Below are 27,757 nucleotides of genomic sequence, written 5' to 3'. Positions count from 1 at the left end.
ATATATTAACAGCCCAATAATACATTCTTAAATTAGGCAGAGCAAGACTTCCATCCTTTTTTAAATTTTTATAAATGATATTTTCCAATTCTTGGTCTTTTATTATTCCAAACAAAAGATGAAATGATAGAATCAGCCTGATATAAAAACTCCTTAGTTAGAAAAAAGGAATATTTTGAAATACATGTGAAAATTGGGTAAAATCACCATTTTAACTGCATGAATTCAGCCAGCTAACGAAAGTGTAAGTGCATTCCATCTACAAAATAATTGCTTCATAACATCCTCTAAGGCAACCAAATTAGCTCTATAAAGGTCTCCGTAATTTTTAGTGATGATAATACCTAAATATTTAAAAGAGTCCGTGACGTTACAAGGAATGTCATCATATATAGAAGCAGAATCATTTAGAGGAAATAATTCACTTTTATAAAGTGTTACGTAACCAGCAACAATGAATATCAATCGAGACAGGTTATATAAAAACAACCAAACATTTATTAAACACGGATAAACAATAAAAAAAACAAACAAACACCTTAACCAGAAGTTAACCGCTATGTGGCTGTTCAACAAATCGTCACTGGGTACTGATTCTTAAAGCGACAAATGCGAAAACAGTTCTTAAAGCGGTAAATTCAAACACAGTTCTTCGAACAGTAAATTTTAAAGTCCAAGAGATTTATACAGTCAATTAGGAGAGACTTTCATGAAGTAACGAATTCCTCGAAGACACGGCATCACTGCCACTCCCAGATGGAAACTGCCTTTTCCACAGGTTTCACGGCGACGGAAATAAAACGATTTTAAAGGCACTGACCTTCCTCCGCAGAAGAACCTTGCACAGCCTTCCTGCCACTTTTAGCAGAGTCTATCTCATGCAGATTACTCCTTCTTGAACAAATTCTGTAATGGTTGATTCTTTCCAAACCCGTCGAACGTTTCCTTCAGGGTCCCATCTTCACTCTCCAATGTTACTGAAAAGATACATTAATAAACCTAGCAGCCATTGTCATACTGCTGGCTCAGACGTCTGTACCTTATGTTAGAACATAAAACTCTGTTTAAAATCAAAACTCCGTCATAATGCAAATACACAGCGGAGCGGAGTACCTCATTAACGTTCAAACTGGAAAAACTAACAGCGTCATCAGAGGTCTTCCCTTTTATACTCGTGGTGAACATGAGGTCCTCACGTGACCTCACATCGGCGGGAAAACTACATCAGCTGACCTCCAAAAGACCATTCCATCATTCTGACAAGATCTCCTTGAGGTATGTAACACCTCCCTCCATAAAGAAATGGGTCTCTTAAAGAGCAAAATTTTGACAAATAACAATTTACACAAAAAAATACAAAGGTATAAAATTTACAACATACACAATATATAGTCTTATCTTTCAACACTTTACAAACTAATATACTGTAGGAGTGTTAGGAATGTTAAAATATCACTCCATAAAAAAACTTTTCATTGTACATTTACCATCTAGATAGACAATCAGCGATCACATTATCTTTACCCTTAATATGAGTAATCAAAATATTGTACTCCTGTAACATTAAACTCCAATTTATTAATCTTCTATTTTTGTTTTTCATCTTATCAAAAACACCAATGGATTATGATTGGTATAAACAGTGAGTGGTTTATGAGTAGTACTAACATACACTTAAAAATGTTGTAAAGCCAAAACAAGAGATAATATTTTTTTTTTCTATTGTTGAATAATTTCTTTGATGGGCATTAAATTTCTTAGAAAAATAAGCTACTGGACGATCAACTTCTTCACCATCATCTCTTTGAAGTAACACTGCTCCTGCAGCTTCATCACTAGCATCTGCAGCTAACGAAAATGGTTTTTCAAAGTCAGGAAATTTAAGTACAGGTTGACTACATATTATAGTTTCAATTTATCAAATGCCTCCTGACAAGCTTCTGTCCAAACAAACTTTTCATTTTTCTTCAAGAGATTAGTTAATGGAAGAGTAATGTTCACAAAATTCTTACAAAATTTTCTGTAATATCCTACCATATTCAACAATCTTCTGAGAGTTTTTCTACTAGTTGGAGTGGGTACTTCTAAAATTGCCTGAACTTTCGTCTCAACAGGTGCTAATTTTCCCTGACCCACAACATAACCAAGGTAGGTCACTGTGGCATGGCCAAATTCACTTTTAGCTAAGCTAAGAGTTAAGTTAGCTTTTGAAAGTCTCTCAAATAGTTTCTCCACCGCAGTAATATGGGCTTTCCAAGTATTATTTCCTAACTAAATCATCAATATAGGCATCTGTATCTCTTAATCCCTGAATCACGCTATTAATCATCCTCTGAAAAGTACCTGGTATTTTTTTGGCATTCTTCATCCCAAATGGAAGAACATTATATTCTTATGTTAGGTACCCCATAACTGGGTTGCCAAACCAGCATAAGTGGACCACTTAGTTGGAGTCTGGATTACTGGAACTAAGAAAGTTTTATTAAAGAAATAAGTAACACAGTACTCTAAATGTAAGGATATAAATGCAACGGGTTAGCAATGATAAAACAGACGTGTACACAGAACTAGGATAATAGGAATCAATCAAGCTCTATTGCAGTCTAGGGGTAAAATGATCAGTCTCAAGTGACGCAGAGTTCAGTTCAGCTCAGTACAGTTCGCAGCAATTGCTGTTGTGCCGTTGGAGAGAGAGAGTGAGAGCGAATGATGATATGCAAATCGAATTCAGACAGACCTTGATGTTCCTGCACAGTTAGCTTTCGGGTGAGCCCTATTTTTAATGTCTTCTGAGGTCACCGACTGTGACCCCTCCGTTCCGGATACGTTCGTTCTTCCGCGGTGAACCCGGCACCCAGGCCAGGGCGGACACACACACCAGGTTCCTGCCGATCATACCTTTTCACCCTGTGCGTTCTATGGCCGATCACGCAACGAGACCTCCAAAACACCCAGCAACTTGTGGGGGCACACCGCACTTCCAGGGTCTCATTATCTGGTGATCTCGTGGTGTCCCTTGCCTTAGCGAACCTGTTCCTTTTATCCCCCTGCTGGGGTATGGCCTGTCCATCAAACTTCAAACAGTTCAGGTTCACAGCAACCGGTCTGACAATACTCGGAACTGTGTCTGTTTTCGTTAATCTCTCTCGTCTCTCATTAACATTTCCGAATGCTGCTCCATTGTCTCACTTATCTCTCTCATTAGCATCAATCTTCTAATAACTTGGTCTTTCGTCACACCCCTATCCTTCAAAGGATTTTTACCGGGGTAAAAATTATAGGCATGAATACATTATTAGATACACACAAATATACATTGGTCATCAGCTATTTGGCTAATACAGAGAACTTTAAGTTGTCAACACCTTGACAGACAGTCAGCAATCACATTTTCTGTTCCTTTTATGTTTTATTTTAGTAATCCTCTAAGACCAGGCTCCAATTTAGCAAACTTCATAGTGGCCAAAAACACTAATGAGTTGTGATCAGTGTAACTTCTCGGTGGTTTTCGTCCCGGACAAAGATAGCAAGGGTCGTCCCACACCAAATTAGCATTCTTTGGCAAGAGCTTAGTAAGCGGGAGGGTAATATCTGCAAAGTTTTTTTTTTGCAAAACTTCCGATAGTACCCCACCATCTCCAATAACCTTCTCAGGGCTCTCTTGTCTGTCGGGGTGGGGACTTCAGAGATAGCACGCACCTTAGCCTGCATCAGTGCCAGCTGCCCCTGTCTTCCCACCAATCCCGGATAAGTGATTTTTCCGTGGCTGAATTCACTTTTTGCGAGGTTCACTGTCAGGCTGGCTTTAAACAGCCCCTCCCACGTGTCACTCCAGACAACTGCATCGCCAATATACGCTTCTGCATTCTTTAGCACTTTTGACACTGAATTAATCGTCCTATAGGGGTGTTGCTCGCTCGGCTGACCTAATGTGACAACAACACCATGCCCCGGCTCTTTGCATTGCCTCAGGACATCCGGACATACGAGTGCGTGCCGTTTAATTAGCTGTCTTAGCGGCTCGCTCTGTTCGAGGGTTAAGGGACAGACCTTATCAGCAAAGCTGGCCGAAACAATAGACTTCTCCCATACTCAGCACCATGCTCATCTTTTCAAAATGGGTTTTCCCCTTATCAGGTGGCACCCTAGCCTCATTAATTTTCATGATAACACCGACTAGGTCTGTTCGCCTATCGTGGTGAGTTGTCAGCATATCAAAACCTGTAACTGTGTTAGCTCACGTCTACAATAGTCAATAGCATCCTTCCTCCTGTGCGGCCAGTAAAACTCTTTCATAATTCTGTCGACTGTCTTCCTCACCCCAAAATGTCCACCGAGGGGTATCTTGTGGGCTGGGTTAAAAATCTCGCCCCTATAAATTTTCGGCACCTCATTTCGGTTCCTCATCTGCGGGCATGGTACTTGGTCTCCATTTCCTCCTTAGTACTCTCTCCTTCACATAATAGCCCACAGACTCCCTTTTTAATTCTGCTTCAGATAAAGCTGTCTCCGTCAAAACCATCAGCTCCGCGTCTCGCTCCTGTGCCAGTACAAAATCCTTCCTTGCTAACCCCTCCTGGTACAAGGCTGGTAAAAACGTCTCAGCTAAATCTATATTAGCTTCGGCAGCCTTTCTGGACATGCGCCGAGTCACTGCGCAAACAGGATAAACCTGTGAGTCGATGGGCGGGTCCTCAATGCTGGCAGGCTGGCTTGTCAGTTTTACTGCTGGGTACACCTCTCCGCCAGCGAGGTCACTACCGAGTAAGACCGCCACGTCTTCCATCGGTAGTTCGGGCCTCACCCCGATCGTGACCGGTCCGGAGACCAAGTCGCTGTTTAGGTGTATCTGGTGCAAAGGTACTGCTTCAGTCCCTTTTCCAATGCCTTTTATCACCCTGACCTCACCAGTGTGGGTCTCTGAACTAAAGTCTAACACACTCTTTAATATCAATGACTGACAAGCTCCAGTGTCTCTCCAGATCCGTACTGGAACTGGGTATAACCCCTCCTTCACCGACACCAATCTGGCCGAGATAAACTTCTCGCGCCCTTCCTGAACTTTATTAGACCTCTTCTTCCCTAGCGGTCTGTTTACAAGCTCAATACAGCCAGTCGGAACCGTCGTTTTCCCTTTCCCCATCTCCTTCTTTGGGGCAAAGCACCTGGACGCAAAGTGTCCGACTTTCCCACCACTATAGCATACGACCCCAGGAGACTTCCTACCAAACTGCTCACGGTCTACCTTATCCTTCTCACTAGTCCCCGGCTTACTTTCTGACTTTTCTGGCGGACTTTCTCCACCGTCCTGACTACCCTTCTGGTATCCTTTACTTGGGGTAAACTTCATTTTATGTGTCAACGCGTACTCATCCACTAACTTAGCAGTTGCGGCTAAGCTGTCTGCCTCTTTCCCATCTAGGTAGGGTCTCATACATTCAGGGACACAACCTTTAAACTGCTCAATCAGGATTAGCTGTAGCAGTCTGTCATAATCCCCATTGACCCCTTTCGAGGCGCACCAACGCTCACAATACATCTGCATCTCACGGGCAAACTCTAAATACGTGGCGGCCCCATTGCTTCCTCGCATCCCGGAACCTCTACCGGTGTGCCTCCGGGACCAACTCATAAATCCTGAGTATGGCCTCCTTCACCACATCATACCTCTGGGCACCTTCTGCGGACAAAGCCGAGTAAGCTTGTTAGGCTTTTCCTTTAAGTACACTCTGAAGCAAAACAGCCCACTTATCCCTCGGCCAGTCCTGACTTGCAGCAACTTCTTCAAAATGGAGAAAGTACCGATCAACATCGGCCTCCTCAAATGGGGAAACCAGCCTAACCTCCTGGGTTGCCCTGAACCCTCCACCTTGGTTCGGCATGAGCCCCAGCGCTGCCGTCATCTTTAACTTCTCCATCTCAAATTCCCTTTCCCTGTTTCTCTCTCGCTTCTCACTCTAACTGCTTGTCCCTCTCTTCTCGCTCCAACTGCCTGTCCCTCTCTTCTCGCTCCAACTGTTTTACCCGGAACTCGTGCTCGAGTCTCAATTTTTCAATCTGCAGCTGTACTGCTTCTGCACCAGGTTTTCCCATAGATACCACCTCCAGCTCCCCTTGGGGAAACACACTTTTAGATACATAATGCTCTATGATAGCTCTGTGCATCTCCACTCTCCTCATTGTCGACTTCCCCTTAAAAAGATTCAACCATTTGGCCACAGCTGCCAATTCTGATTTCCTGGCATCCTCTAATGCCTCCAAGGTCGGTGCCTTTAGAAATTCCTCAATCTCCATTTCTGCTGTTTGCCCTTTCTTTCTTTCGGGAACTTTAACCCAATCAATTTACCCTGTCCCAAATTTAGCATTCAAAATCGCGGACGAGAACCCCACTTCTGTTACGTACCCTATAACTGGATTGCCAAACCAGCAGAAATGGACCACTTAGTTGGAGTCTGGATTACTGGAACTAAGAAAGTTTTATTAAAGAAATAAGTAACACAGTAGTCTAAACGTAAGGATATAAATGCAACGGGTTAGCAATGATAAAACACACATGTACACAGAACTAGGGTAATAGGAATCAATCAAGCTCTATCGCAGTCTGGGGTAAAATGATCAGTCTCAAGTGACGCAGAGTTCAGTTCAGCTCAGTACAGTTCGCAGCAATCGCTGTTGTGCCGTTGGGGGGGGGAAGAGAGAGAGAGAGAGAAAGAGAGAATGAGAATGAATGAATGAATGAGAATGAGAGAATGAATGAGAATGAGAGAATGAATGAGAATGAGAGAATGAACGAGAATGATGATATGCAAATCGAATTCAGACAGACCTTGATGTTCCTCCACAGTTCGCTTTCGGGCGAGCCCTTTTTTTAATGTCTTCTGAGGTCACCGACTGTGACCCCTCCGTTCTGGATATGTTCATTCTTCCGTGGTGAACCCGGCACCCAGGCCAGGGTGGACATACACACACCAGGTTCCCGCTGATCGTACCTTTTCACCCTGTGCGTCTATGGTCTGTCCCATGAACCGACATTCAAAACTCCCACCAACTTGTGGGGGGGCACACCGCACTTCCAGGGTCTCGTTATCTCGTGATCTCGTGGTGTCCCTTGCCTTAGCGAACCTGTTCCTTTTATTCCCCTGCTGGGGTATTGCCTGTCCATCAAACTTCGAACAGTTCAGGTTCAAAACTACCGGTCTGACAGTACTCGGAACTGTGTCTCTTTTCGTTAATCTCTCTCATCTCTCATTAATATTTCCGAATGCTGCTCCATTGTCTCACTTATCTCTCTCATTAGCATCAATCTTCTGATAACTTGGTCTTTCTTCACACATATAATCCAGATGGGGTTACAAATGCAGATAACTCTCCACCTCTATCTGTCAAAAGAAAACATGAATAACCTTGTAACAAATCAATCTTTGTAAGGAATTTGGCTTGTCCAACTTTATCTACACAATCATCTACCCTAGGGATTGGATATGCTTCAGTTTTTGTCACAGCATTCACCTTCCTGTAATCCTTACAAAACCTAATACTATTGTCTGGCTTGGGCACCATAACAAACGGTGAACTCCAATTCAAATTAGAATGTCTCATCATATCATTTTCTAACATATACCTAATTTCTTGTTCAGCAAGTTCACATTATTCCCTGTTCATTCAATATGGATTTTGTTTTATGGGTTTTGCGTCTCTAACATCTACATCATGTGTAGCTACGGTGGTTCTTCTAGGAACGTCTGGAAATAAATCTCTATATTTAAAAATTAACAGTTTCATCTGCTCTCTCTGCTCTGGCTGTAAATGAGCTAATTGTTCATCAATATTTTCTAGAATTTTTGAATTTGGTAACCTGGCTGAAATAATGTTGGGTTTAAAATGAGTTTCAGATGAATCATCCATTAAGGTTTTATCAAGATCAGACTCATTATTGACCACAGTAGTCATAGTAGCAGCTTCTCTCTCATAATATGGTATTATCATATTTATATGACACAGCTGTGTTGTCTTTCTATGATCTGGGGTTTTTACCACGTAATCCACATCATTCACCTTAGATTTAATCTCATAAGGACCACGAAATTTAGCTTGTAATGAGTTTGTTTGCACCGGGAAAAGAACCAACACCTTATCTCCAGGCTTAAATAACCTCATCCTAGCTTCCCTATCATACCAAGTCTTCATCTTCTCTTGAGCCAATTTTAAATTTTCCTTTGCCAAGCTATAAGCTTTATATAATCTTTCTTTAAATTTTAAAACATAATCTAGCAAATTAGTGTGTACTTCTTTATTAATCCACTATTCCTTCAACAAAGCCAAAGGTCCTCGAACTCTATGTCCAAACACAAGTTCAAAAGCACTATAACCTAATGATTCCTCTACTGACTCTCGTACTGCAAAAAGTAGTAAATGTATACCTTCATCCCAGTCCTTTTCATTTTCCACACAATATGTTCTAATCATAGTTTTTAATGTAGAATGAAATCTCTCCAGGGCTCCTTGCGATTCTGGATGATAGGCTGATGAAATAATCTGTTTTGCTTCCAGTTTATAAACTATCTGCTGAAACAATCCAGATATAAAATTACTACCTTGATCCGATTGTATTTCCTTAGGCAACCCAAAATAAGTAAAGAATTTTATAAGAGCCTTTGTCACAGTTTTGGCTGTTATATTCCTAAGAGGTAATGCATCTGGAAACCTAGATGCTGTACACATAATAGTTAACAAATATTGATGTCCAGTTTTAGTCTTTGGCAAAGGACCTACACAGTCTACAATGATTTTTCAGAACGGCTCACCAAATGCTGGAATTGGATGTACTGGGGCCACTGGAGTAACTTGATTAGGTTTACCCACAATTTGACACGTATGAGACGTTCTACAAAATGTCGCCACATCTTTTCTTAAACTAGGCCAATAAAAATGTTTAGAAACCTTGTTCATAGTTTTCTTTACACCTAAATGACCACCCAAAGGAATACTATGAGCCATAATTAAAATCTCATTTCGATAAATTTTAGGAACTACTACCTGATGATGAACTTTCCATTCCTCACTAGCAGGAATTGTAGGTGATCTCTACTTTCTCATTAATACTCCCTTTTCAAAATAATATCCTACTGGCACTTTTTCAATTTCACTATCTGGAAGAGCTTGTTCTTTTAATTTGCCTATCTCAGGATCTCTACCCTGCTCTGCTATCATCTCCTTCCACAATAAAGACAAATCTTCATGGTGAGACTTACTACCAAAATCCTGATCAAATAATGTAGGTAAGAAAGTTTCTGATACATCCTCAAAATTCGAATCTTGAACTGAACAGTTGTGGGTAACAACCTCATCCTGTATATCGGTCTTTTTAGCTTTAGCTCTTGTTACAACACATGAAGAATCTGTGTTAGAATCCCTCTGTCGTTCCTCAGAATTTGGATTTACTGTCAAATGCACTTCAGGAAAAACTTGTCCACCTGCTAAGTCGTTCTCTAACAAAAGAGAAACATCATTCACAGGTAAACTGGATTGCAGTCCTACTTTAACAACCCCTGTAACTAATCCTGACCTTAAATTTATTCTATATAAATGTACTGGCATAAGGGAACTCCCAACTCCTCTTATATAATTTACCTCACCAATGTCAGACTCATCACTAAACTTTAGCGCACTGTCTAATATTAGTGAATAAGCAGCTCCAGTGCCTGTAAGTATTCTTATTAGTACTGAATTGGATCCTTCTTTCAAGGATACAAACCCTTCTGTTATAAAAACTTCATATCCCTTCTTAACTTGGTCAGACTCTGACACATCTTCATTAGTATTTTCTAAATCCTGTGAATTTACAGATGTTTCAATATGCTGCACACAAGCATCTGGGATGGCTTATTTCTCTTTTTTTTTTAATCTGGTTTACCTTGCCTCTCTGTGCTATTTTCCCTTTTAAAAATTCTACCTGGAGAAAATTTATTCTTATGAATTAAAGCATGCTCATCAGCTAATTTAGCAGTCTCCTGCAATGCAGAAGTGTCTCTTTCATTTAAGTATGTTCTCCCTTCAACAGGAATGCTTCTTTTAAATTCCTCCAGTAAAATCAACTCTTTTAATTTATTATACTCCCCATTCACATTTTTAGAGGAAACCCATCTCTCAAAACACACAGATTTCTCATAGGCAAATTCCACATAAGCTTTTTCCACAGATTTCTTCAAATGTCTGAATCTTTCTCTATATGCTTCCGGAACCAACTCATATGCCTTTAATATTAGCTGTTTAACAATATCATAATCCAGTGCTTGATCAGCATTTAAAGCTGTATAAACTTGTTGTGCCTTGCCTTTAATTACACTTTGTAACATCACTGGCCATTGCTCTTTCGGCCACCCTAAACTCAGGGCACAATTTCGAAATGCCGGAAATATTTGTCCACTTCAGCTTCATTAAATGGAAGAGCCAAAATAACCTCAATAGCAATAAACTGTTTATTAGAACCAGAAGACTAATTTCCCCTCCTTAATTTCTCCATCTCTAACTCAAATTTCCTCTGGTTTTCACCTTCTCTTTCTTTACCTTCCCTTAGTTTACTTTCCTCTCTTTCTTTAAATTCGCTTAATTTATTTGCCTTTCTTTCATCAAATTCCCTTTTTTTATTAGCCTCTTTTGCCATTTCCGCTTTAAATCTTTCAAACTTTATCTGTTCAAGATGTAACTGCATTTCCAGATTACTCACTGGAAACCTACCTAACACCTCATCATCAAACGTTTTCATACAGATATAATGCTCAGTGAATTTTCTTTGTATTAAAGCCTTTGTGGTATTCTTCGTAATTCCCTTAATATCCAACTTCCTAGAAACCTTCAATACAACAGGTTTTCTCGCATTCTCTAAAAACACCGGGTCAGGTGTGACCATAAAATCATCAACATTCATTGCTGCCGAATACCGCTCACACACCAATGAAACTAAAAAAAACAAGGGGCATTTCCCTTTTCCAAATCAGAATGGCAATTACCAGCACTTAAACTCAAAAATTTGGAACAAGATCCCGGACAAGCCCCCACAAATTACGTTACGTAACCGGCAACAATGAATATCAATCGAGACAGGTTATATACAAACAACCAAACATTTATTAAACACAGATAAACAATAAAAAAATAAATGAACACCTTAACTGGAAGTTAACCACTATGCAGACGTTCAACAATTCGTCACTCAGTACTGATTCTTAAAGCGATAAATGTGAAAACAGTTCTTAAAGCAGTAAATTCAAACACAGTTCTTTGAATGGTAATTTTTAAAGTCCAAGAGATTTATACAGTCAATTAGGAGAGACTTTCATGAAGTAACGAATTCCTCGAAGACACGGCGTCACTGCCCCTCCCAGCTGGATCCTGCCTTTTCCACAGGATTCACAGCGACAGAAATAAAACGATTTTAAAGGCACTGACCTTCCTCCGTAGAATAATCTTGCACAGCTTTCCTGCCACTTTCAGCAGAGCTATCTCATGCAGATGACTTCTTCTTGAATGAATTCAGAAATGGTCGATCCTTTCCAAACTTGTCGAACGTTTCCTTCAGGGTCCCGTCTTCACTCTCCAATGTTACTGAAAAGATACATTAATAAACCTAGCAGTGTTTGTCAAACTGCTGGCTCAGACTTCTCTAAACAATGTAATCTCTAATGAAGAAAAATCTCTTTATCCCTTTGACTTACTGCCCGATGAAAAAACACTGGTTGTAGCAGAAAAACTGAAACTAATCATCTATTTTTGAGCACTCCTCGCTATATATATATATATATATATATATCTATGAACAATTTTCTATGAACTATGAAAACTATCACTTAATTAATGAAGAAAAGGAAGAATAAAAACAGACAATCAAACCAGTTAACAATCTGTCCGCTGTGTATACTCAGTATACCAAACAGACTTTGAAAAAGTCATTCATCAGTCAAATCAAGAAGTTCACATCTTCTTTCAATAGCTCATCAATCAAAGGATATCTTCAACATATCAGAAATCTTCAAAGCCCGTTTTCTTTCAGAAAATTATTCAGCAGACTAATACCATTCAGACCTCGGCCACCTCCAAAATAGAATTAACATAGTCCAATGCCGCATTGGGGTTCCAAAAAAACACGTGGAGTCGAATCTTTGCAAATAATTTTAATCGGGCTGGATAGCGAAGTGATGGGAATAATCCCTTATCATGGGCTATCTTCATAGCTGGAAGGAATTTGAACTGCTGTTCCGTAAATTCCCGTGGATAGTCTTGAAAAAAACGAATCTCGGAACCCATAAATTTAAAAACTCTGTGTTTCCTTGTATATGTTATGATTTGGTCTTCAACTTTGAAATGAAGAAAACTGACCAAAACTGACTTTGCTTTATCCGGATCTTGAGATTTTGAAGTGAGAATTCTATGCACTCTTTCAATATCGGGAGGCTGAGGTAGAATATCCGGAAACAGAGATTGAAACAAATTAGCAAAATAGCCCAATAAACTCCCACTCTCAGATCCTTCCTCCAGTCCAAAAATTGGAATGTTATTCCGATGAGACCTTTCTTCCAAATCGATAATCTTGCATTGAGCCCGTTCCAAGTGGGCTGAAATATCCGTTATCTGACGCTTCGACTCTTTAAGCTCAGTATTCAAGGAAATGATATTCTCCTCTAAGAACTGAAAGCTCTGTCGAAATTACTTCTTCTCAGCAGTGTTATTGTCTATTTTACTGTCGAGAGCCATCACCGCATGTTCTAAACTCTTATCTCAGACAGGCATATCTTCTGATTTTTCTTTCGAAGTTTTTCCCTTTCTGTTGCTGGATTCAGAAAGCTGCCTTCTACATCTTAAAGATTGTGACATAATGACAACTAACCCCTCTAATATCCGACAAATAAAAGTTAAAAATTCAAACTGTAAACTGGGGAAAAGGAGGAATTAAAAGCAGCCACAGAATTTATGTGTTAGCCTATTGAGCTGCAGGCTGAGGTCCCAGAAGAGATCCCTGCAGAACACCACTAATTACAGATCTCCAGCCCGAAAAAGGCTCTTCAAACACTACTCTCTTAATTTTACCAGGAGGGACTTCATTAAATGCTTTAGTAAAATCCATGTAGATTGATATCCTCTGCTCTACATCAGCAATCTCTTTCATCACTTTGCCAGAAAACTCAAGTTGTGAAGATGGGACCTGCCCCAAATGTAGACATGATGGCTCTCCCTAATTAGGCCCTTGCTTCTAAGAGCTCATATATCCTATCATGAAGAAGTTTCTCCAGCAATTTCCATCTGCAGGTCTGCAGTTCTCCAGATTTCCCCTTGTTCCCTTCTGACATGCAGGTATAACATTCACGACTCACCCGTCCTCTGGGTCCTCATCTGTGCCAAGTGTGGATACGAAGCTACTGATCAAGACCCCAGCAATCTCGTCTAATGTTAATACTCATTAGGAGACCCAATACTTTCTCCTTATTGACGTCCAAACTCCCTGACGTGTTTATGCATGCAGCACTGTCTCCCACTCCACACCTTTTCCCTTTGGTAAATACAGAAGGAAAGTACTTATTATGTACTTCACTCGCAGCTATCTGCAGCTATCTTTAAAGTTGGGTAGTTGTGTTCTCTGCCACCTAACTGCAAACCCACTGAAAGGGCAGTCAGCCGAATAGACTTATTATCCAACACCAGGTAGTAGAACAATCCCATTAGTTTGATTGCACCCTTCCTGTTCCTGAGTTCTACTCAATGGACTGAGTCTGAACCCTCCACTATGTCTCTGCTGTGCGTACCTGTGATAATTTCCCTGATTAGTAGTCCAACTCACATCTCTTTTACCTCCTTCTCTATATTTTCAAAAACTTCAAAAGTCTGGAAAGTTAATCACGCATCCCTGCCCATCTCTCAACCAAGTCTCTGTAATGGCCACAACATTGTAGTTCCACATACTGATACATGTTCTATGTAAATCACCTTCCGTCATAGTACTCCTTACATTCAAATACACTCCATTCAAACATTCAAATACACTCCATTTAAACTATATCTCTCATCATACCTGTTAATTTGATTTTGCCTGGCCATGCTTTCACTGATATCTACCTTCATGTCCAATCCTTCACTTACTGACCTGGTGCTCCGATTCCCAGCCCCCTGCTAAACTAGTTTAAACCCTCACTAGTAGCATATTAGTTCCCTTCCAGTTCAGGTGAAACCTGTCCCTCTTCTACAGGTCATCCCTTGCCCAGAAAAAAGGTTCTAATAATCCAAGCTGGAAACCCTGCCTCCTGCACCATCTCCTCAAGTCACTCATTTATTTATGTGTTATGCTATTCCCACCTACACAAGCCCATGTTACCAGGAGAAATCGTGAAATTATTACATATTGGCACCATGTCATTGTCAAAAAAGGGGAAGAGGTTCTACTGACTGAGTTTATAGAGTTAGGAAATAGGGTGAAGGTCCTTCTCTTCACCCTATTTCCTAACTCTATAAACTCAGTCGGTAGAACCTCTTCCCCTTTTTTGACAATGACATGGTGCCAATATGTATCACGACCTCTGGCTGTTCATCCTTCCCCTGCAGCCGCTCTGATACACCTGGACCCTAGCACCCGGGAGGCAACACAGCATCGTGGAGTCTCTTTTGTAGCCACAGTATCTCCTGTTTGTACTCCTAACTAATAAGTCACCTATCACTAATGCATTGCCTAACTTTATCCTTCCCTGCCACAGGGAAACCACCATTGTTTCTTTATCTCGCTTCGAACTTAAAGGAATTTGTAGAATTAGGTACGGGCAAAAGTTTCCAGAAAGTGTTAGTGGACTCAAGCTGACTGCCTGAGAACCTCGCTTAAAAACTGCTACACCATTGACATTGAAGATCACGGAGATCAGGCCCACAGACCCGGTGTTGGATGGTGCAAATAGAAGGAGACCACACCGGTTTCTTACAGAGACCAAAGGCGAGCTGGTGGCGCGTTTATTGGCTGTAAGATACTGTCCCTTGTGTACATGGGAGACAGGAGGAAAGAGGGGGTATGAGACAGGGGAGTTACCGTAGACAGGGTCAGGGCCATAGCCATGAGAGTTATTTCCTTCTGAGACCAAGCGCAAATTCATGGTCCAGGGCTGAATTAGAGTCTCACCTTCCCTGTGATGATTCGGAAGAAATATGACATACTATTAGACCAATACGAGATGAATGAAAAAAAAAGGATCTGCTGCTTTCCCAACATATTTGACAAATAAACTTTTCTCAGGATTCCGGCCCGGTGCAGGTATCAAATATAACCGAAGTCTTGATGCCAACAGGCATCAATCCTGATGAGGGTGGCAGAGTTTGTCATCAAAACATTGGTTGTAATCGGCACCGGTTACACGGCTGGAAGCCCAATATGAATAAATATTCTAATACTACTTGCCTTGTGTGACTTTCCTTTCCTTTGAGCAGAGGAAGGTAAGAGTGATGTTTGAGATTTTAAAAAGTGGTGAAGGTCATAGGTGGATTAATAATAGGAAGTTTTTAATTGAAATCTGATGTTTCACATCCATGCAGAAGTGAGGCAATGCAGACGGAGTGTCTAAACAAGGCCAGGGGATGCATTGCAAATGGTGGAATGTGAAGAAACACAGAGGGCCAGAGTGACTCTGGAAAGCATGAGGACAGATCTCCAAAGGTAGGGGTTGAGTTTGATTGGTCAGTTAACAGATGGATGGAGAGTTGCCTTTATTTGGTGATGGAATGAGAAGAAACACAGAGGGCCAGATGGACTCTGAAAAGCATTTAGACAAATCTCCATTGATAGGGGCTCAGTTCAGCTGGTCATTTCAAGTCTGCGTGGGGACTTGCCTTTGTTCATTGCAGGTACTGAATGCCAGAGAAGGTGGCTCTGCTGGGACTATAGAAGCACAAGTTGGGCCACACATGAAGCGCTGTATACAGTCCTGGTTATTACACCACAGGGATATACAGACAGACCAACATTAAAATTAGGATGAAGAATCCCCATTCTGCTGCACTAGCGCACTTCTCCATTCAATATTAGACAAGAATTCATTGGAACCCCAACTCCATATCCCCGTATACCCATGGTAAACATTCACCACTTTGTTTGTCAAATACCCACTAACCGCTGTCCGAAAGGTATTCAGTTCTACGCTCATATCTCCCTTAAGGGAGAAATAAAAGTTGCAAAGCCACAGGAATCATTAAGAAATCACTCTAACAGCACGTACCACGGGGCTTAATGACAACATTTATCGCACTGCTATGAGACTAGCACTATGTGATGAATGATTAGCCTCACAATCTGCCTCCTAAAGATCTTGCACCTTATGGTTTACCTTTCTCTGCAGATGTTATACTTTACTCGGCATTGGATTGTTTGTTTGACCCAGTATGCTAATACACCAACAAGTCGGGTGGCCTGTCCACATCTGACATTCTGTAACATTCAAGGGATAATTTTGAGTTAGGAAGTTGCTGAGCCTTTAGGAACACAAGGTCATAATATAGTTAATCTTGAAGTACTTTGGGGAAACGTATCAGTAAAAAACAAAGCCATGAAATTGAATTCAGGAAGTCAAGGTTTGTGCTGACGTGGCAAAGACCTCGGAAGGTTCACTGGAAGGAACTGCTTGACATTGAGTCAGTTGAGGGACAATGGCATCGATTCACTGCAGGAAATCTCCATGGCCAAGGTCAGGAGAAGCAATAAATCAATAGATAAACTATATGGATGAAAAATTATATGTTCAAAAATGAAGAAAAGGCAGCTGTATAAAGAATACAGAAACAGAAAGTAATAAATTTTACCATTGGGGATATTAAAATATGCGAGCTACAGCCATGTGGGAAATTCGGATTGCCAATGGCAGGTTGAGAAGGATATTGCTGATAATGCCAAGACTGATCCCGAAAATTTTGTTAATACTGAAGTCATGAAAGAAACTGTAAGGAGGTACTTAGGTGCATTCAGTATAACAGTGACCTGTGAAGTTATGCTGTGGAAGACAGAGAGGATATTCCTAACTCTTATTTTTCCAAAGTGTTCACCTGTAGAGTCATCAACATGCTAGTAAGTGTAGCAAGAATTAAAGTTGCTTAAAGTGACTCTGATCTTAGAAAATGAGGTCCTGTCTCAGCTGAAAAGGCTGAAAGTTTACAAATCTCAGTGTCAGACAACATATATCCCAGGGTACTTAAAAAATGTCTGTGATTAAAAATACAGGTACCTAACAGGTATTTTTCAAAATTCTGTGAAGATTGGTGAAATCCGTAAAGACATGAAATGGACTAACATTTTCCCAGAATATAAGAAGGGTGACCACACTGACCCTGGTAATTATGCTCCAGTAAGCTTAAGGTGTGACGTAGGTAAGAACAGGATACACTAATAAAGAACAAGTTTGAAAAGCGGCTGATAAGAACTGGCATGTTAAGAGAAAGCCAGCATGGGTTCAGAAAGGATAAGCACGTCTTGCTAATACGCTGCAGTTCTATGAAGAGGCAACTAAAATTTATTATAACAATAGAGAGGTTGATATCATTTATTTGGACTTCCAGAAGGTTCTTGACACAGTACTCCAGAAGAGGTTAATAATCAAATTACAGGAGGTACGGATTCAGGTATGGGATGCGAATGTGAGCAGAATTGGCTCAGAAACAGAAAACAGAGAGTTATGGTGAGAGGATCGTATTCATCCTAGAAGATGTTAAAAGAGGGGTTCCACAAGAACCATTCTTAGGGGCGCTGCTGTGTTTAATTAACATTAATGATTTGGATAAGCACAGAACAAATTCGTTTGCAGATGACACAAAATTAGAGTGATGGACTGATAACATTCAGGCACAGAATCAATACAGGTGGATCTAAACACAATCCGGATGTGGGCAGATAAATGGCAGATGAAGTTCAATGTAAGTAGTATTACATACAGGAAGTAGAATTACTGGATATAAATATACAATGGGGGTCCTCAGTCAGAAAGTGCATTGTATGAGAAAGATTTTGGCGTTCCAGAAGACATCACTATCAACATCTAGACAATGCATTGAAGCAATTCGGAAGGCTATTAGAATGTTGGGCTATATAATATGCTCAGAGGAGTTCTCGCGACATTCTCCTTAAGTTGTGTGATGCACTTGTGAGGATACACATTAAGCCTTGTGTACAATTTTGATTCCCATATTTTGTGAGGGATGTGGAGGCTCTGGAGAGAGTTCAGAGAAGGGCGACTAGACTCATTGCAGGATGTGAACTATGCAGAAAAACTGAGAATTACATATGTTCAGCCCACTTTGACGTAAAATGAGAAAAGATGCAATAAAAGCGTTCAGAATCATTTTGGGTGGAGGTAAGTTGGATGCCAGCTACTACTTCAAAATTAATGCTTCAACAAGGAAATAGGGCCACATGTGGAGACTGGTTAAAGGGAGATTTCAGACTAAAATCATGAAGGCGTTCTGTACAAAGTGATTTGACAGATACAGAATAAAACCCACACTCTCACACTGCATCATAGACTGACCGGTAGAGAATCAACCCTACATTTACACAAGGCGCCAGAAACTGACCAGCAGAGATTGACTCTTACACCCTCACTCTGTAGCAGAGACTAGGAGACAGACACAGGAGCAACATCTCAATCCTGCAGCCTACTTTCTGGCTGTCTGCCTAATTGCCTGTCTGTCTGTCAGTCGATCTCTCTCTCTCTCAGCTAACGTGTTATCTCACATTTGCCTTTTTTTCTCCTTTACCTATTCATCTCCCTGTTTGGAGTACTTTTCTTTATTATTTAACCAGTTTGCCCATTCCTTTGCAGATTGAAATATTTCTTCTCAATTTCTTTTGACATTTGACAGATTTGAGATGCCCATTAAAGACTGTGACTTCAGCAATATCACACACAAAATGCTGGAGGAGCTCAGCAGAATTTCTTGTGTTGACTTGGATTTCCAACATCTGCATATTTTCTCTTGATTGTATGTTAGCAATGTGCTCATTTGACCATTTCCATCCTAATCGCGGTCTCACTATTGTATCTTTGTTCAAATCTGTGGTGTGGGTTTTGAATTGAATTGACTTTATAACGTACATCCTTCATTTACATGAGGAGTAAAAATCTCTATGTTACGTCTCCATCTAAATGTGCAATTTATAGTAAGCATAGAGCATAGAATAGTACAGCATAGTACAGGCCATTCGGCCCACAATGTTGTGACGACCCTCAAAGCCTGCCTTCCATTCAACTCCTCACCTTAAATTCCTCCATATTCCTATCCAGTGTGTACAACAGGACATTTGATATAGCATAGAAATACAATAGTACAATTGTCTCTCTCTCTCGGTGTGTGTGTGTGTGTGTTGGGGGGGGGGCTGAGAGGGTGAGAGATCAGGAAGAAGCTGAAGTACTAAACAACATTTACAAAATGGGAAACTGTAGGGACAGAGGTAGAGATCGGTCTGTGTCGCTGGTGTCCGTTCAGAAATCAGTAATTAGCCAACAAAAAGACGAAATATGTAAATGTCGCTGCTTCGTGACAAAACTCAGTCTTTGTAATTAAATCAACCGGCCTATTTTCACCAGAGACTCTGCTGAGGTAATGCCAAAGAATTTTCGTGTATTTGTCTCCAATCGCCCGAATATTTACAATAGAGACAAAGGTATTGAATGGAAGTGTTTGTTCAAGCAACTGTAACTGAGCAAGTCAGTGAGGTGTATTACCGTATCTCGGGAGACAGATCCTCTGTATAAATCGGGACCGCTTTGAATGCATCAGCTGTCTGCCGGAGCTGTGAACACAGGAGCAACAGAAATCACAGATTCTCACTGAAATGGTGTATCCAGTCATCTGGCGGATAGAAGACGTTTACTATCCTTTTATTTCAGCCTTTGGAATTCCCGGTAAGCCGCAGTGTCAGCTGCCGTGGGCGGATGTTGAAGTTTAATTCCAATGTTGTGATTGATCCTGCCGCCGGTTTTTAAACTCTCACATTCCAGTCCCGGTATTCCGCTATTCAGGAATAGAGTGGAAACACCGGGACGACAGATGCTGGAATGTGGATCTAGAAACAAACCGCTGCAGGAATTTAGCGAATCCGCCGACATCGGTGGAACTGAGCTTGTGAGACAGTGTTCTTCCAGCGGTTTGTGATCAGTAATGGGATGTTCCGTCTCTGTGCGTTTGGTCTTGCAGCAGCTGCACTGCATTTACAAATATTGTGTTTATAGAGCCCGCGGAGATTATACTAATTGATCGTCTACATTTGCATGTGAGCGGATTTCTGAGTTGGGAGCAACACTCAAACAAATGATTCGTAGTAACAATTTAGCAAATGTGTGGACTTTCGTGTTGTAGATCGAATCTATTGTCGATTTTAAATAAATGTCTGCGGTATGCCTGAATGTAAACAGCTGATGGAAAACAGACTGAACTCATTGCAGAGTCAATTAACAAAGCCGGCCTCGTACTTCAGAGTGAAACGTCTTCCATCTGACAGACATCTGACTACGGCACCGAGTTTGCTGCTGGACGTTGAATTCCTCTCCCCTGCTTCCCTGTGATGGAATCAACGGGAGGCGTCATGTCTGTTTGTGAGGTTGTGTAATTTATTTTACTGTGTAAACTCATTCTCTGTCTCCACCAAACTGCTGCATTGGCTTCTGCTCAGTGTTTTCTCAACTTGCTGTTCCCTGTCTCTCTACCAGCGAACTTGGTGGCGATTGTGATCCTGTCCCGGGGAAAGTGCGGTCTCTCCAAATGTGTCACTCGCTACCTGGTGGGAATGGCAGCGGCCGATCTCCTGGTCGTTATCTCCGATCCGCTGATGAAGTGGACTGCTGCGATTTATTTTCCCCGATCATTCCTGTCCATCACTCCTGTGTGCAGACATGGTGAATGGTTGATTTTTGCGAGCACTGCGACCTCAGTCTGGCTGACTGTCGCTTTCACCGTCGATCGATTTGTGGCTATTTGCTGTGAGACGCTGAAAACAAAATATTGCACCGAGAGAACGGCGGCTGTGGTTATCGGGACAGTGAGTGTGCTGGTCTGTTTGGAGACTGTCCCCTGGTACTTTGTGTACGAGTCTGGAGAAATAATTGACGGTGTTCCCTGGGATTGTGTTCTGACACTGAGCTTCACAAACTCTCTCTCATGGTCGGCATTTGAGGTGTTTCACCGCATTTTAACCCCTTGTCTCCCACTCTTTCTGATGTTGCTGTTCAATATTCTGACTGTCAGGCGGATTCTAGCGGTCAGTCGAGCCCGCAGGGGGCTCCGGGGACAAAAGAGTGGAGAGAATGACAAGGACCGGGAGATGGAGAACCGACGCAAATCCATCGTTTTGCTCTTCAGCATCACCGGTAGTTTCATATTGTTGTGGGGAACACTGGTGGCATTTTCTATCTATAAACGGATTTCAATGAGTTATGTTTATTCTGTCACGGATCCCCGTTACATCACAGACCACACATCGGGAATGCTGCAGGTTCTCAGTTCCTGCACCAACACGTGTATTTACTCCGTGACTCAGAGCAAATTCCGACAGGAACTGAAGAATGCGGTGAAATACCCACTGAATCGGATTTTGAAACTGATGAAACGTTAGAAATAAATGCTGTAAAGTTTTACAATTCAGCTGCCTTCATGCTCCCAATTCTATCCACCCACTTGTGGGTGAATGGAAACAATGTGATGAACAGAGTAACAAAACAAACACCAGAAAATCTGCAGATGCTCGAAATACAAAACAACTCACACAAAATCACATCCTGATGAAAGGTGTCGACCCGAAACGTCGACTGTTTACTATTTTCCTCACACAAGATGCTGAAGGAACTCAGCAGGCCAGGCAGCATTTATGGAAAAGAGTAAGTTGTCGATTTTTCCTGCCGAGACAGTTCATCAGAATCCTGTCAACTGTTTAATCTTTTCCATTTTGTGTGTGTTGCTTTAGAGTTACAAAACAACTGTTTACAGCTGAGCCCGACGGCATCACTGACCTCACCATCCCAGAAAAATCCTTTTTGCTCCTCACCTCTCGCCCTGTTAAATTGGAGCTTGAGGAGAACCTGTTTTCCCTGCTTCCCGGTTCTGACAAAACTGCCTGATCTTGGAGTTTACTTTCGTCTCTATCAACCACTCCTGCTCCCGTCAAAACCCGTCCTTTCCTTCACCTTCCTTTTCTCCTCCATCTCTACCTGTACAGTCTCCCTCTCACTGCCAACTTGAACTATCTTCCTGTAGGAGAATGCTCCTGTTTTACAATTGAAGACAGAGAACCGATCCGTTCACTTGTCTCTCTGTGAGAGATGGAGAGACAGAGAAAGTGAGCGCGAGGCTGAGGGCGCGAAGGAGAGAGCGAGTGAGACATCGCGAGGAAAGGGCGCGCGGGAGAGCACGTGAGGGAGAGGGCGCGACGGAGAGGGTGCCATGGAGATGACGTTAGAGTGAGCGTGATGGAGAGGGCCTGAGGGAGAGCGTGCGGGTGATGGTGAGCGCGAGGGAGAGCGACAGAAGGGGACATCGCGAGGGGGAGAGCGCACGAGGGAGTTGGCGGGAGGCAGAGGGCGCAAAGGAGAGCACGTGAGGGAGAGCACGCGAGGGAGAGGACACGAGAAAGATGTCGCGAGAGTGAGCGCGAGGGAGTGGGCGTGTGGAGAGACAGAGAGAATAGAATGAGAGAGGGAGCGAGATAGTAAAGCGACAGAGACATCGTGAGGGAGAGGGAGGAAGGGAGGAAGGGAGGAAGGGAGGAAGGAAGGAAAGAAGCAAGGTAACCGGCTGTGTGACATTGCCGGATCAGCTGTGGTTCCACTCTTTCACAGAGATCGGCTTGTTTCATGGATAAGTATTGTTTCGAATTATGTATAGCTATACTGTAGATATCAGTTTTCTTTTTGTTCTATATCAAAATCGTACGAGTTCTAACAAATTCTGTGGTTTCAACACATGTCCAGTCTCCTTTGTTTGCGAATGCATAAGTAAATTGCCTGAGCTGAACCAAAGAAGAATACAATGAATAAATTTTCAAACAATGTTCATTACAAACAGAAAGCACAAAACAAACATGCAGCGAGCACTTTAGCGGGGGTACAGACAGGAGTATGTGTGTAAATGAGTGAGATTGCAGGATGATGCGTTACCCCAATCATGCCATGGCCAAGGATGTCTCTGAGAAGGTAAGGACCATTTTGAAAGGGCAGGAGGAACAGCCAGAGGTCATGTTCCTTATTAGAACTAACAACAGACAGACAAGGTCCTGCAAAAAGAATTTAAGGAGTAGGGCATAAAGTTAGGAAATAGTAACTCTTGGCTGGTGATTTCAGGATTATTTCAGGTGCCACATGCTTCCGAGGTAAGATATGGTACGTTGGTACACTTAAATTTCTGGCTAACAATTTGGTGCCGGAGGGACGGCATCAGGAACACAGATCATTGGGCTTTCTTCCTGGATAACTGGGGCTGGTGTAACAGGGATTGGTTACAGTGAAGGGGAAGTAATATTCTCACAGTGGAGCTTGCTGTAGCCACTCTGACGATTTTTATCATGAGGCATGTGGAGGGGGTTTTGGGATCCAGACCTACCGGTCCGTAAGTAGCATTGAGCGGATGGGGTATCATTTGTTTGATGTGTTCAGGAAGGTTTCCAGAAACCGTATGTAGACGGTCCACCAGGAAGGGAGACATACCTGACATATTGAGAAATTAACCTAGCAAGACGATTGGAGTTTAATTGGGAAAGTTCTATGAATCTTAATTCTGGAGGGTTTCAGATGATTATTGATAAAAATATGTTTGGACCAGCAGGTCTATGATTATAAATTTGTGGAAGAATTGGGCAGGTGTCATAGAGAGTTGTCTGGGAGCTGATGCTACTGGTTGTTACTGGATGGAGCTGATGTCAGCTGATGTCTGATACCGTGAGAGTCACATACAGCCCTGCCGGTCAGAATTTAGTAGTTCCCTGTTCCTATGAGGAGGGTAGAGAAGGACAAGGATGGTCAGGAACTTAGGGTGATGAGAAATATTGTATTTGTTTAAAAACGTAAGAGGAGTCATAAGAGGAAGATGAAATTAGACAGGGTCTTGGAGGAACATACAGGAAGCAAGAAACAAGTCACACAGCATATCAGGAGAGTGAAGAGTTATCAAGAAATGTCCTCATTCAGGAGGATCACTGAGAATCCCAAGGCATCTTTTGCATACAGAGAAAACAACAGTGTTGTGGGGAGAGGACAGGACCACCGGAGGACAAACGTGGTAGTTTATGCCCCAAGACAGAGTTAGCATGCGAGGTAGAAAATGAATACTGGTGATCACTAAGGGAAAGGACAAGGAGGAAAGTGTGATGAGAAAGGCTGTATGGTGTTATTCTCCAGCGTGTTGATACTAAAGAGGAAGTGCTGTTGGGTCTCAAATCATTTTGATGGGTAAGTCCTTTGGGGGAGTTTAGTACATTGGGAGACCCAGACCACATGCAGTTAAATGTGATGTTAAACTGCCGGCACCGTACTGTAACAACAAAGATCGTAACAACATCTGTTTAACAACCGTTAAACACTAGGACAACCACAGCATTTCAATGACAGAGAGCTGTACAACCGTGATAATGGACTTCAATTCATGGACAGTATCTATCCTCCCAATCCCACTGGACATCTTTCAGGATGTAACAGAGAGTTGAAAAAGAGAACATTGAATGATGTGTGCTTCAATTTCCAAAGATTTTTGAGATGCCAGCAGCAGAAGGAGGAACAGAAATGTAGGCAGGTTCTGGAAAGTAGTGAAAACAACAGAGTAGTGTCTGACTGTAATTTCCCCAACATTTGCTCGGATTGTCTTATCATAGAGGCCCCGAGGAGTGGAATTTGTTGGCATCGTGGAAATATTTCCCAGCATTTACAGCCTATACTATGTCAGTTTGTGCAGATTTAGCATGTGATCTAAAACTTTGACAATGTTCTCTGGAAAACACAGGGGCTTATATTGATGATCTGGTTGTAGGGAATGACACGTAGGAAGAGCATATTGCAGTGGTAGAAAAACTGTTTGAAAGGTTGTCCAAGGCTAATCTTACTGTGAACCTCGCTAAAAGTGAGTTTGGTCATGCCACAGTTACATATCTGGGCTATGCAGTAGGCCAAGGCCAACTGGCTCCTGTACAGGCCAAGGTTCAAGCTATTGCTGAGGTTCCCGTTCCAACTGGCAAGAAAGCTTTGAGAATGTTTTTAGTAATGGTTGAGTATTATCGTAAGTTTTGCAAGAACGTTGCTGACATCATTCTCCCCCTAACGAAATTACTTGGGAAGAGTGAAAGATTTGTATGGAATGATCCTTGCCAAGAGGAATTTGAACATCTGAAAGCCATCCTGTGTTATCATCCTCTGCTCAAAGCACCTGATTTTTCAAAACCATTCTCTATAGCAACAGACACTAGTGACGAAGCTGCTGGGGCAGTATTGTTACAGAAAGGTGTGGATGACATTGAACACCCAGTAGCTTATTCCTCACAGAAATTTAATGTGCATTAGGAAAATTATTCCACTGTTGAAAAGAAATTGCTAGCACTTATTCTGGCATTTTGAAGACTATGTTTGTCCTGCCCAGAGACCACTTCTGGTTTAAACGGATCACAATCCGTTGGTGTTTCGAACTAAGATGAAGGATAGGAATAGAAGGTTATTAAATTGGACTCTGATATTGCAAGAATATGACCTGACAATGAAACATGTGAAAGGTACTGACAACATTATAGCTGATAGTTTATCTAGATGTTAAGTTAGAAATGAGAGAGAGAGAGAGAGAGAGAGAGAGAGAGAGTGAGAGTGAGAGTGTGTGTGTGTGTGTGTGTGTGTGTGTGTGTGTGTGTGTGTGTGTGTGTGTGTTGTGGAACAAAGACACCTTGTTAAAAAGAGAGAGAGAGAAAGAGAGAGAGAGGCAAGGACTGCTCACAGTTTGTTTATACTTTCTACAAGGACACTAGCAGCATCCATGTTCTTACAGAGAGAGAAGGGAGGAGCTGCTTTATGGACAGTTGGTATTCAGCGTGGTGAGATAAATAGAAGGTCAGCTGTTAGACCTACAGACACATGGTTTTGGACACTGAATGAGCTTTGTTGTGCCCACAGAAAAGTTGGGTTTTGGAGGATTGATCAGGCGGATCGATCAGTGGCTCTAGCAGTGCACAAAGGGTGTGACCGGTGGGGAGTTATTCGTGTGCCACCCTTGCTGGGTTGACAATTCCACCACAGAAGAACGGTCTGAGTTTGTTGTGGTCACAGTCGGTGACTTCGAAAGGATTTCCGAGGACAACAGGAAGCTCACCTGAAGACTCAGACTTCTCCCTCTCTCTCGCTCCATCACTACTCAACTCAATACCACGAACTGAACTGAACTTTACTCTCATCGGAAGACTATCTATTTACCCCTAGACTTGATGAAGCTTGTTTTTCATATATTTCCACATTTACTTATACATATATATATATATATATATATATATATATATATATATATATATAAAATCACTGCTAACCTGTTTGATTTATCTGCACTTATATTACTGAATTACTTAGTACCTAATATATACCATTAGTTATTTGCAATACTGGATTCCAAAGTGCTTTCCATTTCTGCTGGTTCTTTAACCCGTGACAATAGATATATTGTATGTGCAGAGTAAGTAATTTCATATATTCCTTTCCATTCTAAAATTAAAGGACATAATTTTGTGGTGAAATTTGCTGACATGGATTAACAATCTTTTGACTGACTGGAAACAGACCAAGGGAGTTTCTTCTCTTCTCTGTGGCAGACATTTACTCTTGGGCCAGTGAAGGGATCGGAGTTTTGAAACAGCTGCTCACAATCCACATGTCACCTGGCCAAGTTAACTACATTTAGACACTCCAAGTTCACAGACGGCAGGGAGCTGGGAATAGAATTTAAGAACAGATCGATGGGGAGATACTGAGCAATTATGCAATAGGTTAGTTTAGGCATACCTGGAGTACTGTGTTTGTGAAACAAATTTGCATCCCCTGTTCACTCACCTGTTGATCTGTTAACTTCCTGAATCCAGCCCGGCAGAGGTGTCGTCGTCATCTCCTAACAATTCACCTTCATTCCATGTCTTTTCATTATCATTTCCCTGGTCAGTGATGCCATCTCTCCCTGACCAGCTTACCTTTGGCAAAAGTACATTCACCGGGAAGCACAGGAAAGACACTCCAGTGGTGGCACTCATCTCACGCACAATGGACAACAATGGTGTTTCTTACCATCAATCACTCCAGGCACAGGACTTCTCTGAAGGAATTCCTCACATCTGTCCCTTGGGCTCAAACATCTTCAACTGTATCCTCAATGACTTTTCTTTCACCGCAAGATTTGAAGAGTGATATCACAAACACGAGAAAATCTTGAGATGCTGGAAATTCAATTTAAACACACACAAACTGTTGGAGGATCTCAGCAAGTCAGGCAGCATCTGTGGATCAGACGCCATCTGTGTAAAGTTACTATTGTATATGGAGCAGATAGCTCGGCTGTTTTTTTTAAATGCAAAGTGATGTGTGTTTTCAGCATTGTCACTTTTGGTTTCCAAGTTCATTGTCTCCAGCATGTTCTTCAATTTTTGACACCATCTGATTGAAACATATAAGATTATTAAGGTATTGGACATGCTGGAGGCAGGAAGCATGTTTCCGCTGATGGGCGAGTCCAGAACCAGAGGCCACAGTTT

At 41.8% G+C, this 27,757-nt stretch overlaps 2 protein-coding genes across 6 annotated transcripts in view; both read right to left on the bottom strand.

Moving 5' to 3' along the window:
• LOC140188910 (uncharacterized) overlaps positions 1-27,757 on the bottom strand; it is an 838,801-nt gene that overhangs the window by 79,005 nt on the left and 732,039 nt on the right. The window lies entirely within an intron of this gene.
• LOC140189106 (uncharacterized) lies at positions 493-27,417 on the bottom strand. Of its 5 annotated transcripts, XM_072245809.1 has the most exons (4): positions 27,294-27,417; positions 11,449-11,604; positions 8,421-8,562; positions 493-7,379 (listed from the first exon to the last, which is right to left on the bottom strand). In XM_072245809.1, the coding sequence occupies exon 4, from the start codon at positions 5,630-5,632 to the stop codon at positions 4,391-4,393; it is 1,242 nt and encodes a 413-aa protein (XP_072101910.1). In that variant the 5' UTR covers positions 5,633-7,379; positions 8,421-8,562; positions 11,449-11,604; positions 27,294-27,417; the 3' UTR covers positions 493-4,390. The 5 variants fall into 5 exon arrangements, with proteins under 5 accessions (XP_072101910.1, XP_072101911.1, XP_072101913.1 ...); XM_072245810.1 differs by lacking the exon at positions 8,421-8,562; XM_072245812.1 differs by lacking the exons at positions 8,421-8,562; positions 11,449-11,604.

Source organism: Mobula birostris, chromosome 28, assembly GCF_030028105.1.
Source record: "Mobula birostris isolate sMobBir1 chromosome 28, sMobBir1.hap1, whole genome shotgun sequence".
Lineage (NCBI taxonomy): Eukaryota > Metazoa > Chordata > Chondrichthyes > Myliobatiformes > Myliobatidae > Mobula > Mobula birostris.
Note: the sequence above shows the minus strand (reverse complement) of the source record. Positions and strands in the feature narration are given on the sequence as shown.

Coding starts and splice junctions, on each gene's coding strand:
- LOC140189106 (XM_072245809.1), bottom strand. CDS start 5,632: ATGAGTTGGTCCCGGAGGCACACCGGTAGAGGTTCCGGGATGCGAGGA.